The following is a 13,049-nucleotide window of genomic DNA, read 5'->3' as shown; positions in this document are numbered from 1 at the left end:
TTGACCATATATAGCAACCCACAAAAAATATCAAATATTAAATCATTTGTTAGAGCTTAAAGAATTTTGAAATAACAAAACCCAAAGGCAAAGAGAAAGAGAAAGAGAAAGAGAAAAATCCCAAAGTCATTATATACAGATTACTAGATAAGATAAAAAAAAATAGCTGTTAACCTGTATTATCCATGTGAGAATGAGTTGGAGATGGTTAAGTAACCATCTGACATTAGCCATTAACATGTGCCCCTATAGTTGGCCTAATTTCGCGCTTAATTCGCGTGTTTGACTGCTTCACCGACTGCCATAATTTGGCCCCGAATTCCCGCTTCCTACTCGCATATGCTCTTACAGTACAATGATGGCCATAACAAAAAAGAAGCGATCGACGGACTGTTTAGAAGTTAACTGGATTTTAGGCTTAAGTTCCTAATTAGGTTTTTCTGGTTTTCGGCTTTTAACTTCACATTTCTTTCATTTATTTTGGCAACCTAAATGTAATACACATGAATATATAATTTAGAAAAAGAATACATTTTGGGCCCCTTATCTTTGGAGGTCTTATGTGCTTGCTTGGCCTTGTAAGCCCATTAGGCGGCCCGATTTTCCAATGACAAATCAAAAGTATTCTTTTTTATTCTATGATTTCATGGGAACCTTTGATAATCCACAAATCCGCAAGTAGTTTTACTGAATTATTTTTCTTGTGAAAAAGGCAATCCTTTCTAGCAACAATGAGTGAGAATACTAAGGTAGCGTTTGTATGGTTATCATGTGGTAATGAAATGGAGCTTTCCAAAGGAATATTGTTTTTCTTTTCTTTTATCATCATTTGTGTATATACACACAAATGTTTATGTTTTAACTCCTTCAATTCATAACTCATAATACAACCCGTTAAGATAGTTTACTCTTGCATATATATATAGTGAAAGCGTGAAATACAATATTCCTTAACGTACGGACATACGATATGAAATTACGCACGTTATAAAACTGAAAACCTATTCACGCATCTTTGAAAAAACATAATCACCCATGTTGAAAAATCATAACCATGCGTGATTATATTTTTGCAACATGCGTGATTACGGTTTTGAGTTTTATAACGTGCCTAATTTCATATCATACGCTCGTACGTTAAGGAATATTGTACCTTAACCTCCCCTATATGTATAAATGTTTTTCACTTTGATGAAGTCACAACAACCTCAATGTGTCTTGATATGCCATCCACACTTCGTACAATTGAGTGCTTTAAATCACTAACACCAACAACTTTAGTACTTGAGGGTTCTGAATCACGATCAATGGCATCATCACCGGTTCCAATGCTTGTTACTTGTGTCGAACATGACTTGGCCACCTTGTTTACTTCTTTGGCTTTACCCCATAATACACCATAGAGTCCAAATATTATCAATATTGCACCCAACAAACTGTAAAAAAGATTGTAGAAAACCCCGTTTTAAAATTATAGAGATATCACACAAGATCTAAATTAACATACCTTCCCAAGTGTAGGTTTTCATTCAAGACCAACGATCCAACAATTGCCACAAAAACAAGCATAAGAGGATTAAAAGCCGATACATATAGCGGACCTTTCCGTTGCACACACCATGCGACGAATGAAAATATTAATCCGGATGCTAACATGCCCTAAACGTATAGTCATGTATTAATTTAACAAATAGTATGATTTTTCAATTTCATTTACAGAAATTTCTGACTTATTTAAATCGTTTAGAGTAGAAAAAACGAACGTAATGATTGACACCATATGTTTAATGCATACCGAATAGGCCACCGTTAGAAGCCTAACATTCCAACCCAGCTTCCATTCCTCCCAATGTCTTTCAGTGCATAACCCAAATATGATTGCTTGAACCGCACCCATGATCGATGTGAGAGCAGTGACAGAATACGGGCAAGGGTATGTTTTAACCATATTGGTCTGTTCTTCAAATACCAACACACAAAGGATACTAATAAATATTTTTACACAAACACTATTATTTGAAGTTTTAACTAACCTGAATGATTAACCATATGGAATAACATATGCAACTACCAATGGCAAATAAAGAACCCATGACTCTATTGCTTGAATGTTGAACATGTGATGAATGATGATGACCATTTAAAAGGTTAACATTGGTTTTCCACAAATGAAGTTCAACTCCCTTGTAAACAGTCAACAACATGGCCCCACCAATCCCCAAGGCTGTTCCAATGATCTTTGCTGTACCACGGCTTGTCTTCCAACCCAACCTTTCCATCCTGAAAAAATATTTCACCATTTTCCAGAATATAAATGTAACAAGTTAACTTTAACTTGTGTGTATTCACATATAAATTATCAGGGTGTTAAATACAAAATTAGTTTTAGAGAAAGAAAGACGTTAGATTGGAATACATGATTCGAAACTTATATATTTAAAGTTCTTATGAAAAGTTATTTTCTTGGTCTATAAAGTTATAGGTGTTAATTACACAGATGGATCATATGGTTTATAGTTAATTTCACCTTTCGGTACTAATTTTTTTTAACAGGTTTAAATTTTATGGTTTCAAATTTGTAACACCTTTGGGTACCAACGCCAAAATTATCAATATAATGACTAAAATACCCTTCCATTCTTTTTAATTTTATCAATGTAACACCTTTGGGTACTAACACCTAATTTTATTTAAGTTTAAATCAATTTTACAAAATCTATTTTTTTTTTATTTTCATCTTTTTATTATATCTCTTAATTAACATAAAATCTATTTATTTTTTATTTTTTATTTATAAATATAAATTAAAAAAAGTAAGAAAACGTCCGCTCCATTTTTTATTAATAATATTACTAAATAATACTAGATAAATATCTGACTAATATTATGAATATATAAAAACTCTTTAAAATATAAATTAAATAATGAAACAAATGATATAATAAGTATCTATAAAAATCATGGCAATCTTGAAAACACACGAATATAATATCTGAAAATTAGTTAAACTAATATATCAAGATATGTAGCATAATCGACAAAAACTGTTTAAAAATAACTACAACTAATTTTTGTAGTAAAATCGTAAACATGTATAATCTAATTTGATTTGTTTGTTACGATCAATTACTTGCCACATTTTGAGACGATGTGATTAAACCATTATGTCTCTATTTTATTTGTGTATGTATGTGCTTAGGAAACACTTTAATTCCGATGAGATACAGTCTTTTATTATTATTGTTATTGGTTTTATATTATTTAATCCCATATATTTAAAATTACAAAAATTAAAACTAAGTTTTATACCTTACACACGTTATTACACGGAGTTTTAACCTAATATCTTAATACTAATTTATTTGCACATTACTAACTATTATTATACCTATTGTTTTTTTAATTATTTAAGATTTTGAGCAACTTCTATCGTGCTAAATTATTTATCATTTCTTAAAAAATTATATATAAATATTTACTTATAAAAAAAATAGATTTTATATTAATTAAGAGATATAATAAAAAGATGAAAATAAAAAAAAATAGCTTTTGTAAAATTGATTTAAACTTAAATAAAATTAACTTTTGTCATATGTCTCAGTTAATTAAAACTAGTGGTAGTGTGAAAGAATTATTTATATAGTTATATCATACATGCTTTACAATCTGTACCTACATTTATTACTACAAGTTATTACTAACGTTGAAAATATTATATATCTGTAATAATTACTACTAGCTATTGTTAGTTAATGTTGAAAATATTATACATCGAACGTATCATCAAAGAATTTAAAAAAATAAAATAAAAAATTTGGAAAACTAAATCTTTTAGTTACTATTTTTTTTATTATAGTGCATTGATTATTTAATACAATTATTTATTAACATTAATATCATTTATTACTGTTGACAACTAATTTTCAAATATTATTAATGTGTTATTATAACTACTTATACTTATTATTAGTATTTCAATTATAAACCTTAGGTATTTATTTATCATTATATTAATACTATTTTTCTTGGCAACACTTGTGTATTTCAGAATGTAATAAGAAAGTTTGTTACCTGAAGCAAACAGCTAGAACGAAAGTGATGGCAGGGATGAGGTTGGTGGTAGCCGCGACAAATGTTGCTGACGTCAAGGTTAATGCTTTTACATAAAAATTTTGTGCCAACAAACCTCTGCAATATTATTACCATTAACTAAATTAAAACACAGAATAAACTACAAAATTCACATATTTGCCAACAAAAATGTTTTAAAGTGCTTGAAAAACCTCATAAATTATCCAGATTTAGATGTTAGATTATCAAGCTTTTGCAATATTATACATAACACGTAACATCTAACCCATAACCGTTTTCTATTTTTAACACAATTTTGATGCAACACTACTCTTTATTTTCCCAACATACACTAATATACATTTCATGTTTCTTTGTCACGTCAAGTACAATAATAGTATTCATATTTTCCTGATAAATTCATGTGTGTGTATATATCTATGTATTCATAAAGATAATATATTGTATTTCATTATTTTTATTTTAAAGGAATAAAGTAAATTAAACTTTATTTTATATCATTAATTAATATCAAAGTTTTTTTGATCGTAAAATTACACACGTTATTCTTATATATTTTTCTTAAATGGTACTTCACTTGATTAAAAAAAAGTGGTACTTCACTTGATTAAAAAAAACATTAAACGTACTTTGATAAAACTTAAACCTTTTAACTAATTAATATTCATATTAAGTAAATAAAACACATAAAATAAAATTGCATAATTGAAATATACCCAAATAAACGAAAACCTTTTAACTAATTAATATTCATATTAAGTAAATAAAACACATAAAATAAAATTGCATAATTGAAATACTCCCAAATAAACGAAAACCTTTTAACTAATTAATATTCATATTAAGTAATTAAAACAAAATAAAAAAGCATAATTGAAATATACCCAAATAAGCCACAAAAAAAGGCTTGCAAGAGTATCATCCATGTCAACTTAGGCCTTTTCTTCCTGTGAAAAAAATCACCAGCAGAATTAATAATTAACGTCAATTATATATATAGAGGAGGGTTATCTTGAGAACGCTAAATATTACGAGAACCGTGAGAACGAATGAGAAAACCAATCAAAATCAATTTTTTTAATACAAAACTCATTATAATTAAGATACAACATCAAAAAAAGAATTTACAACATTAAATAATTCATTTCTCATTTCAAAATAACTCTTTTTAAATTTTTTACACATGTGTAAATATAACAGATTTACACATGTGTAAATGGCAAACTTACACATGTGTAAATTTTCTTTATTTACAAATTCACGTAAATTTAAACGTGTAAATTAAATTTCTAACATGGTATTCGAGTAATAATGATAAGTGTAGAAAAAAATTCTGAATTTGAATTGTTTTGACCAAGTTCTTGCGGTTTTTTCATTTGTTCTCACGGTTCTCACAATATTTAGCGTTCTAATTTAAACCCTCCCATATATATATATATATATATATATATATATATATATATATATATATATATATATATATATATATATATATATATATATATATATATATATATATATAGGTAAAGGGTACTGTACAAATTCCCTTATCGTACATTACGTACGCTACAATCTCAGCCGTCCGATCATCTTCCCGCAATGAAAATCGCATGTTTTTTTTTTTTGTAATAATTTCGCATGTGATAAATTTGATGAAATAGCAGGTGTTTTTTTGAAACAATTTCGCATGTGTTAATTCAATTTCGCATGTGATAATTTTGATGAAATAGAAGGTTGTTTTTTTGTAACAATTTCGCATGTGATAATTCAATTTCGCATGTGATAATTTTGATGAAATAGCAGGTTGTTTTTTGTAACAATTTCGCATGTGGTAATTCAATTTCGCATGTGATAATTTTGATGAAATAGCATGTTGGTTTTTGTAACAATTTCGCATGTGGTAATTTTGAAGAAATCGCATGTTAAAAAACCAACATGCGAAATTGTTACAAAAAAATAACATGCGATTTTCAATGCGGGAAGATGATCTGACGGCTGAGATTGTAGCGTACGTAATGTACGATAAGCGCATTTGTACGTTAACCAGCCCTTATATATATATGGGAAGGTTCAAATGAAAACCACTAGTTGTTGTGAAAACTCGAAAACTAATTATAAAAGCAAAAAAAAACAAACCATTTTTTTTTTTGAAAAAAAGTTTTTTTATATATATAAAAACCTGTGATTTTTATAAAAAAAACTGAAAAAAAAAATTTGGTGTGTTTTTTAGACTTTTTTTAGTTAGTTATCGAGTTTTCACAATAAAAATGGTTTTTATTTGAACCATCCTATATATATATATATATATATATATATATATATATATATATATATATATATATATATATATATATATATATATATATATATATATATATATATATGTGTATGTGTAACTCTATGTTTTTTAATAAAATGGGAGATGATTTACGTGGGCCATGTATACAGCATAAATTTCGTAGCATAACTTTTGTACCGTAGTTAATAATTATAGTGATGTAAAATAACGAAGATTTGAATTGAATCACCTAACAAACAAATTACCTTTCACGGTTTTTTTTATTACAAATTACAATAATGGAAAGACGAAAGTGACGAATAAAAAAACTACAGTAACACATTTTAATCACACAAAATTAAACTAAAAAAAAATTCAATCCCGCATCAGGATATTACGAAACCTTTCAACCACATTATGTTAATTTTTTTCTACAATTGCCGATGGTTTTTTTTTTCTTTTTGTAATTGTATCTATTTCATTGGTATGGCAAGAACATTGAGTATAATTATGAATGAATTTTTTAACTAATTTGTATTCATAACCAAAAAAAAAAAGAGAAAGAATCCAGACCTTTCAACCAGAAGTGCGAGTGGAACAATGAATGCAGTTGAGAAAACAAATCGATAAGCGACAAGAATCGAGAGAATCATGCCATCGTTAGCTGCGAGTTTAGAAAGCACGTTAACTCCGGCGGATGCCATCTGAACTACCACCATAAGCAACACCGGCATCAACCCATGAATGACATTGCAGATCTTTGCTACATTCACCATTTTTATGATTAAGTAGTAATAGATATTGCAATATATGTATGCTTAGAATATGGTGAAGTGGTTTGGTATATATTGGCGTTAATAGTGAGCTTGGTGTAAAATAAAGCACAAAACACCCTTTAACATTTGCTCTTTAGCAAAAATAACCCTTTAGTAATTTGAGATGCAATAGTGTATTTAAATTCAGTTACAACAATATATCATTACGTATAATTTAGTTTGAAATCTTACCATTTTCATTTCTGAGGGTCAAATTTTGAGGGCGAAAGTCACAATAATTCGCCAAACTCAAGGATGAAACTGACAATAAAATGCAAATCTAAAAGACTTAAATGCACAAAAAAGTTGTTTTGGATGAAACAAGCTATCGAATCCCAGATCTATCGGATGACGTGTCCGATGTCCGAGATCCACTGACGTTCGTCGTTCACCGAAACTTACCTGCAAAAGGAGACACCGTTAGCCTCATCACGCAGAGCCCGATGGGTAATCCGTGACCAAGCTCCAGTGTGAATAAAATTCTTTTCGAGGGAACATAAAGTATTTAGTACAAGTATTGAATTGGTTGAAATGTTCTTAGTAGATTGGTGGTATTGAATGCAAGAATTCAATGTAAGTGGTGACTGAGAGTAAATTTTCGTTATCCGACGTGGTTTGTGATACCTTACCTCTTTGAATGATCTCTCCCCTTGCTTATATGCCCCTGACTCGTTGTGCGACGTTGGCCCCGCCTTGTAGGAGAACATGAGAATGTCCTTTTGGATATTAAGGTAATTCGGGTATTACTTATAAGGTTGTCCCCTTCATAGGATCTTTCGAGATGACAGCCATTTATGTTTGCTTAGCTCTTAAGGAAGAAACCTTGTCTTTACCAGGCCACGAACTCTAGACAGTTGGTTGTGTCTAGAGTCATTAAATAAGAAAGACCGGTCACATCATTAGCCCATTGCCAGAACAGTGGCTTGGTGTAGTGGACATGGGCGGGAAACTAGTTCTCTTGACCTAGTCTTCCTTTCCGGGGTCGTATCAAGGGAAACGCTTACCATAGGCCTGGGCCCAGTTTTGTGTCACGGCCCCCGACCCGGTTTGACCCGTTTCCGGAGCCGCGGGACAGAAACCCCGTGATATTTGTTTAATTGAGTTTTGCAGCGGAAAATTTTGAACATTAGGATCGTTGTAAAGCTAAATTTTTCCCGATTATTTTTATTTCACAATTCGGGATAAAACCCCTATAATTTACAATACATAAGTTTAGTGATAAATTCTTATTTTAAAACATCTTTATTCATTTTATATTGAGCCACTATTTTAAGCTTGAAATGCTCCTCAGCACTTTTCCTGATTTACAGCAGATCACCTGAAACATGTTTGAAAAAGATTTTTGTCAGCGGGGAAATACTGAGTGAATCATTCATTTTACTGAAAATGACACATTTGTTATAATTCACAGTATTAAGAGTTTTTACATATGTTATTATCAACCAACATTTCAAGAATAGGTATTTGTCACAGACCAGCTCTGTGACTGTGGTCATATCACCATTGGCTGGCCCAATGGGTGACGTATATCACTTTCTTTTAGGCTCGCCCACCTAATGTGATTAAAATAATAATAATACTGTGCACAATACCCCACATACCGGCTGTAATTTGGTGATTACATAAACTTAATCACTGTAATTATAACTTTGAAAAATTGGTTAGGAGTATTGTAAAACAATTGATAAAAAGAGAATGACTCACATTGCAGATTTGATACTGACAGAATATGATTTTATCCCTGTTAACCTAATTTCACAATAATGCACACAAAACAGAGTTAGTGATCAATACAGCAGTTACGATAATTTCCCGAGATCAAATACTCGCAATGAATGACCAAGTGCAATACTTCAACTCATTTATCAAAATGACAAACGACAAAGTATAGTACTTCAATTCATTATCGAATTACCGACAACGACAAAGTACAATGCTTCAACTCATTTATCGGATTACCGACAAACGACAAAGCATAGCCCAATGTGGGCGGCACTTAGACATTCTTTGAATGTATTGATTCCGGAAACTGAATCGTAATAGCGATCGAGTAATTACCCTGTTCCGCGGCAGTGATTCGATATTTGTGTGTGTGTGTTGGACTGTTTCTGTGATAACTTGATCTACGTAACTCGGATTTACGTCGTTCCAAAGACAGAATTCAAGTCCCAACCCCCTCTATTTATACCCGAAATTTGACACCGTCGCGTAGCGCGAGGGGTACCCCCTATAGGTGTCGCGCTACGCGAGTGGTAACCTATGTTCATAGGGTAGCTACGTGTGTAACTAGGCTTGCTGTGTTGACAGTTTCGTTAATTTCGAATTTTACACAGAGTTATGAGGATAATCGTTGGCTAGGGTTTATCCCCCCCTGAGTTTTAGGGGCCCTGATCCTGATTCTGATTGTTCTGGAAATTTTTAGGGTTTGCGTAGAATCACTTGGGTGTCTCAATTAGGGTTTTCTTAATAGCTAATTACCATTCTAATTATTAATTTTAATGAGAGTTGTTACATCCTCCCCACCTTAGGAAAAATCTCGTCCTCGAGATTCACTGGAATAGATGAGGATACTTGCGCTTCATTTCTGACTCTAATTCCCAAGTGTATTCCGGTCCTCTCTTTGAATTCCATTTGACTTTGACCAATACCAGTCGTTTGTGTTTGAGAAACTTGACTTTTCTATCTTCGATCTGTAGTGGTTTCTCTATAAACTTTAATTTTTCGTTCACCTCTATATCTTGAAGAGGTACTACCAGGGATTCGTCTGATAAACATTTCTTGAGATTGGATATATGAAATACATCATGTATTCCAGCTAGTTCTTCTGGTAGTTGTAAGCGATAAGCAACTGGTCCGATTCGTTGAATCACTGGAAATGGTCCAACATATCGGGGACTCAGTTTCCCTTTCTTACCGAATCTTACAACACCTTTCCAAGGAGATACTTTTAGTAGTACTTTGTCTCCTATTTGGAATTCAAGTGGTTTGCGACGATTGTCGGCATAGCTCTTCTGGCGATCTCTGGCTGTTTTCAGTCTTTCCTTGATTCGGGTTATCTTGTCTGTGGTTTCTTGTACGATTTCTGGACCTGATAATTGACTTTCTCCTATTTCTGCCCAACATACGGGTGTTCTGCACTTGCGTCCATATAGTGCCTCGAATGGAGCGGCTTCAATACTTGAATGATAACTATTGTTATAGGAGAATTCAATTAATGGTAAATGGTTATCCCAATTACCTCCAAAGTCAATTACACATGCTCGAAGCATGTCTTCCAGAGTTTGGATTGTCCTTTCACTTTGTCCGTCTGTCTGTGGGTGATATGCGGTACTTAGATTAAGTCGGGTTCCCATTGATTCTTGGAAACTTGTCCAAAATCGGGAGGTAAAACGACTATCTCTATCCGATACAATGGAGAGCGGGACTCCATGTAAGGATACTATCTCATCCACATACAGCTTGGCTAATCTTTCCATGCTAAAGGTTTCTTTTATTGGTAGAAAATGAGCGGATTTGGTTAATCGGTCCACGATTACCCAAATAGCATCATTACCTTTTCTGGTTTTGGGCAACTTAGTAACAAAGTCCATTGTTATGAGTTCCCATTTCCATACTGGCATTTCTAATTGTTGCAGTAAGCCTGAGGGTTTCTGGTGTTCTGCTTTAACTTGTGAACAAGTTAAACACTTAGATACATATTCAGCTATGTCCTTTTTCATTCCTATCCACCAGAAATTTTTCCTTAAATCTTGGTACATCTTATTGTTTCCTGGGTGTACAGTATACCTAGATTTATGAGCTTCTAAGATTTTCGATCTTAAATTTCCTTGTTTAGGTACCCAAATTCTGCTTTGGTGAAATTTCCAAATTCCATCATTTCCTTGTTCTAATTCTTTTAGGTAACCTTTCATTCCTTCAGCATCGTCCTTGATTGCCGTTTTCTGGATTTCTTTCACTTGTTCCCGTAAATCTACTTGTAGATTTATTCTAAGAGCACGAACTCGCCTTTGTTTTTCATGGTACTTACGACTTAAGGCATCTGCTACTACGTTGGCTTTTCCTTCGTGATATTGAATATCACAATCGTAATCACTCAGGACTTCCATCCATCTTCTTTGCCTCATGTTTAACTCTTTTTGTCCGAATATATACCTTAAACTCTTGTGGTCTGTATAAACAGTAAACTTACTTCCATACAGATAATGTCTCCAAATCTTAAGGGCAAAAACTATGGCTCCTAGTTCTAAATCATGAGTCGTATAGTTTTCTTCGTGCTTTTTCAATTGTCTGGAGGCATACGCAATTACCTTCTTGCGCTGCATCAACACGCATCCATATCCTAATTTTGAAGCATCACAATATACTTCAAAATCTTCTGTTCCTTCTTGTAAGGCTAAGATTGGCGCATTGGTTAATTTCTGCTTTAAGATTCTAAAAGCTTCTTCTTGTTTTGGTCCCCATTCAAACTTAGTGGCTTTACAGGTCAGCTTAGTTAATGGTACGGCTATCTTGGAAAAATCCTTAATAAACCGTCTATAATAACCGGCTAAACCTATAAAACTTCTAATTTCCATTGCAGTTTGTGGAACCTTCCAGTTGGTAATTGCTTCGATCTTAGCAGGATCTACGTGAATACCTTCATGGTTCACCATATGGCCTAAGAATTGCACTTCTTGTAGCCAAAATTCACATTTTGAAAATTTAGCGTACAATTTTTCTTTTCTTAACAAAGTTAAGATTGCATGCAAGTGTTGACAATGCTCGTCTTGACTTTTGGAATAAATGAGTATATCGTCAATGAACACGATCACAAATTTATCCAAATATGGTTTACAGATTCTGTTCATCATGTCCATGAATGCAGCTGGGGCATTGGTTAATCCGAAGGGCATGACTTTAAACTCATAATGACCATACCTAGTTCTGAAAGCAGTTTTAGGTATGTCTTCTTCTTGAACTTTCAACTGATGATATCCGGATCTTAAATCTATCTTAGAGAAATACCTAGCTCCTTGTAATTGATCGAAAAGATCATCAATCCTAGGTAATGGGTATCGATTCTTAATTGTAACTTTATTTAATTCTCTATAATCAATACACATTCTCATTGATCCATCTTTCTTTTTCACAAACAACACTGGTGCACCCCAAGGGGATGAACTAGGTTGTATAAATCCTTTGCTTAGTAATTCATCTAATTGCTTTTTCAATTCTAGCATTTCGGTAGGAGCTAATCGATATGGTGCCTTGGCTATTGGTGTAGTTCCTGGGATTAGATGAATCCTAAATTCTACTTCTCTGTCTGGTGGTAACCCAGGTAAATCTTCTGGAAATACATCTGGGTATTCTGAGACTACAGGAATTTCCTTGAGTTCTTTGCCTTTAGTACAAACGATTACTGAAATCATATATACTATTCCTTGGTTCCGTTCATAATTAGCAATTTTCATTACTGATATGAAGTTCAATGGTTTCCGAGGTTTATCTCCTGAAATCTTAATTACCTCTCCAGTAGGTGCTTGAATTTCTATAGAATTTCTATCACATATGATTTGAGCATGGTTGGCTATTAACCAATCCATTCCTAACACAACATCAAACTCAGCTAATTTCATAGGCAATAGGTTTGCAACAAACTTATGACCTGAAAGTTCTATTTCTACTTTTTGCAAAACCTGATTAATTTCTATGGAATTCCCATCTGCAGTTTTGACTGTAAAGATTTGCCTAACTGTAGTTAATGGTAACTTAAGAGCTTGACAAAATGAAGTATTTATAAAACTTTGGTTCGCACCAGAGTCAAATAATACTTTTGCATAGACGTTGTGGACTAAAAACGTACCGGCGATCACATCCGGAATGAG

The 13,049-nt window shown here is 32.4% G+C and overlaps 1 protein-coding gene across 1 annotated transcript; it reads right to left on the bottom strand.

The window, feature by feature from the left end:
• Nucleotides 1-770: 770 nt before the first annotated feature.
• LOC110927699 (WAT1-related protein At1g25270) lies at nt 771-7,180 on the bottom strand. Its single transcript, XM_022171165.2, has 7 exons — nt 6,944-7,180; nt 4,977-5,039; nt 4,072-4,188; nt 2,034-2,280; nt 1,796-1,954; nt 1,508-1,659; nt 771-1,436 (listed from the first exon to the last, which is right to left on the bottom strand). Exons 1-7 carry the CDS (start codon nt 7,144-7,146, stop codon nt 1,184-1,186), a joined length of 1,194 nt encoding a protein of 397 aa, XP_022026857.1. The 5' UTR covers nt 7,147-7,180; the 3' UTR covers nt 771-1,183.
• Nucleotides 7,181-13,049: the final 5,869 nt, after the last annotated feature.

The sequence above is a fragment of the Helianthus annuus genome, chromosome 3 (assembly GCF_002127325.2).
Source record: "Helianthus annuus cultivar XRQ/B chromosome 3, HanXRQr2.0-SUNRISE, whole genome shotgun sequence".
In the NCBI taxonomy this organism is placed as follows: Eukaryota; Viridiplantae; Streptophyta; class Magnoliopsida; order Asterales; family Asteraceae; genus Helianthus; species Helianthus annuus.
This window is presented reverse-complemented; position numbering and strand designations above follow the sequence as displayed.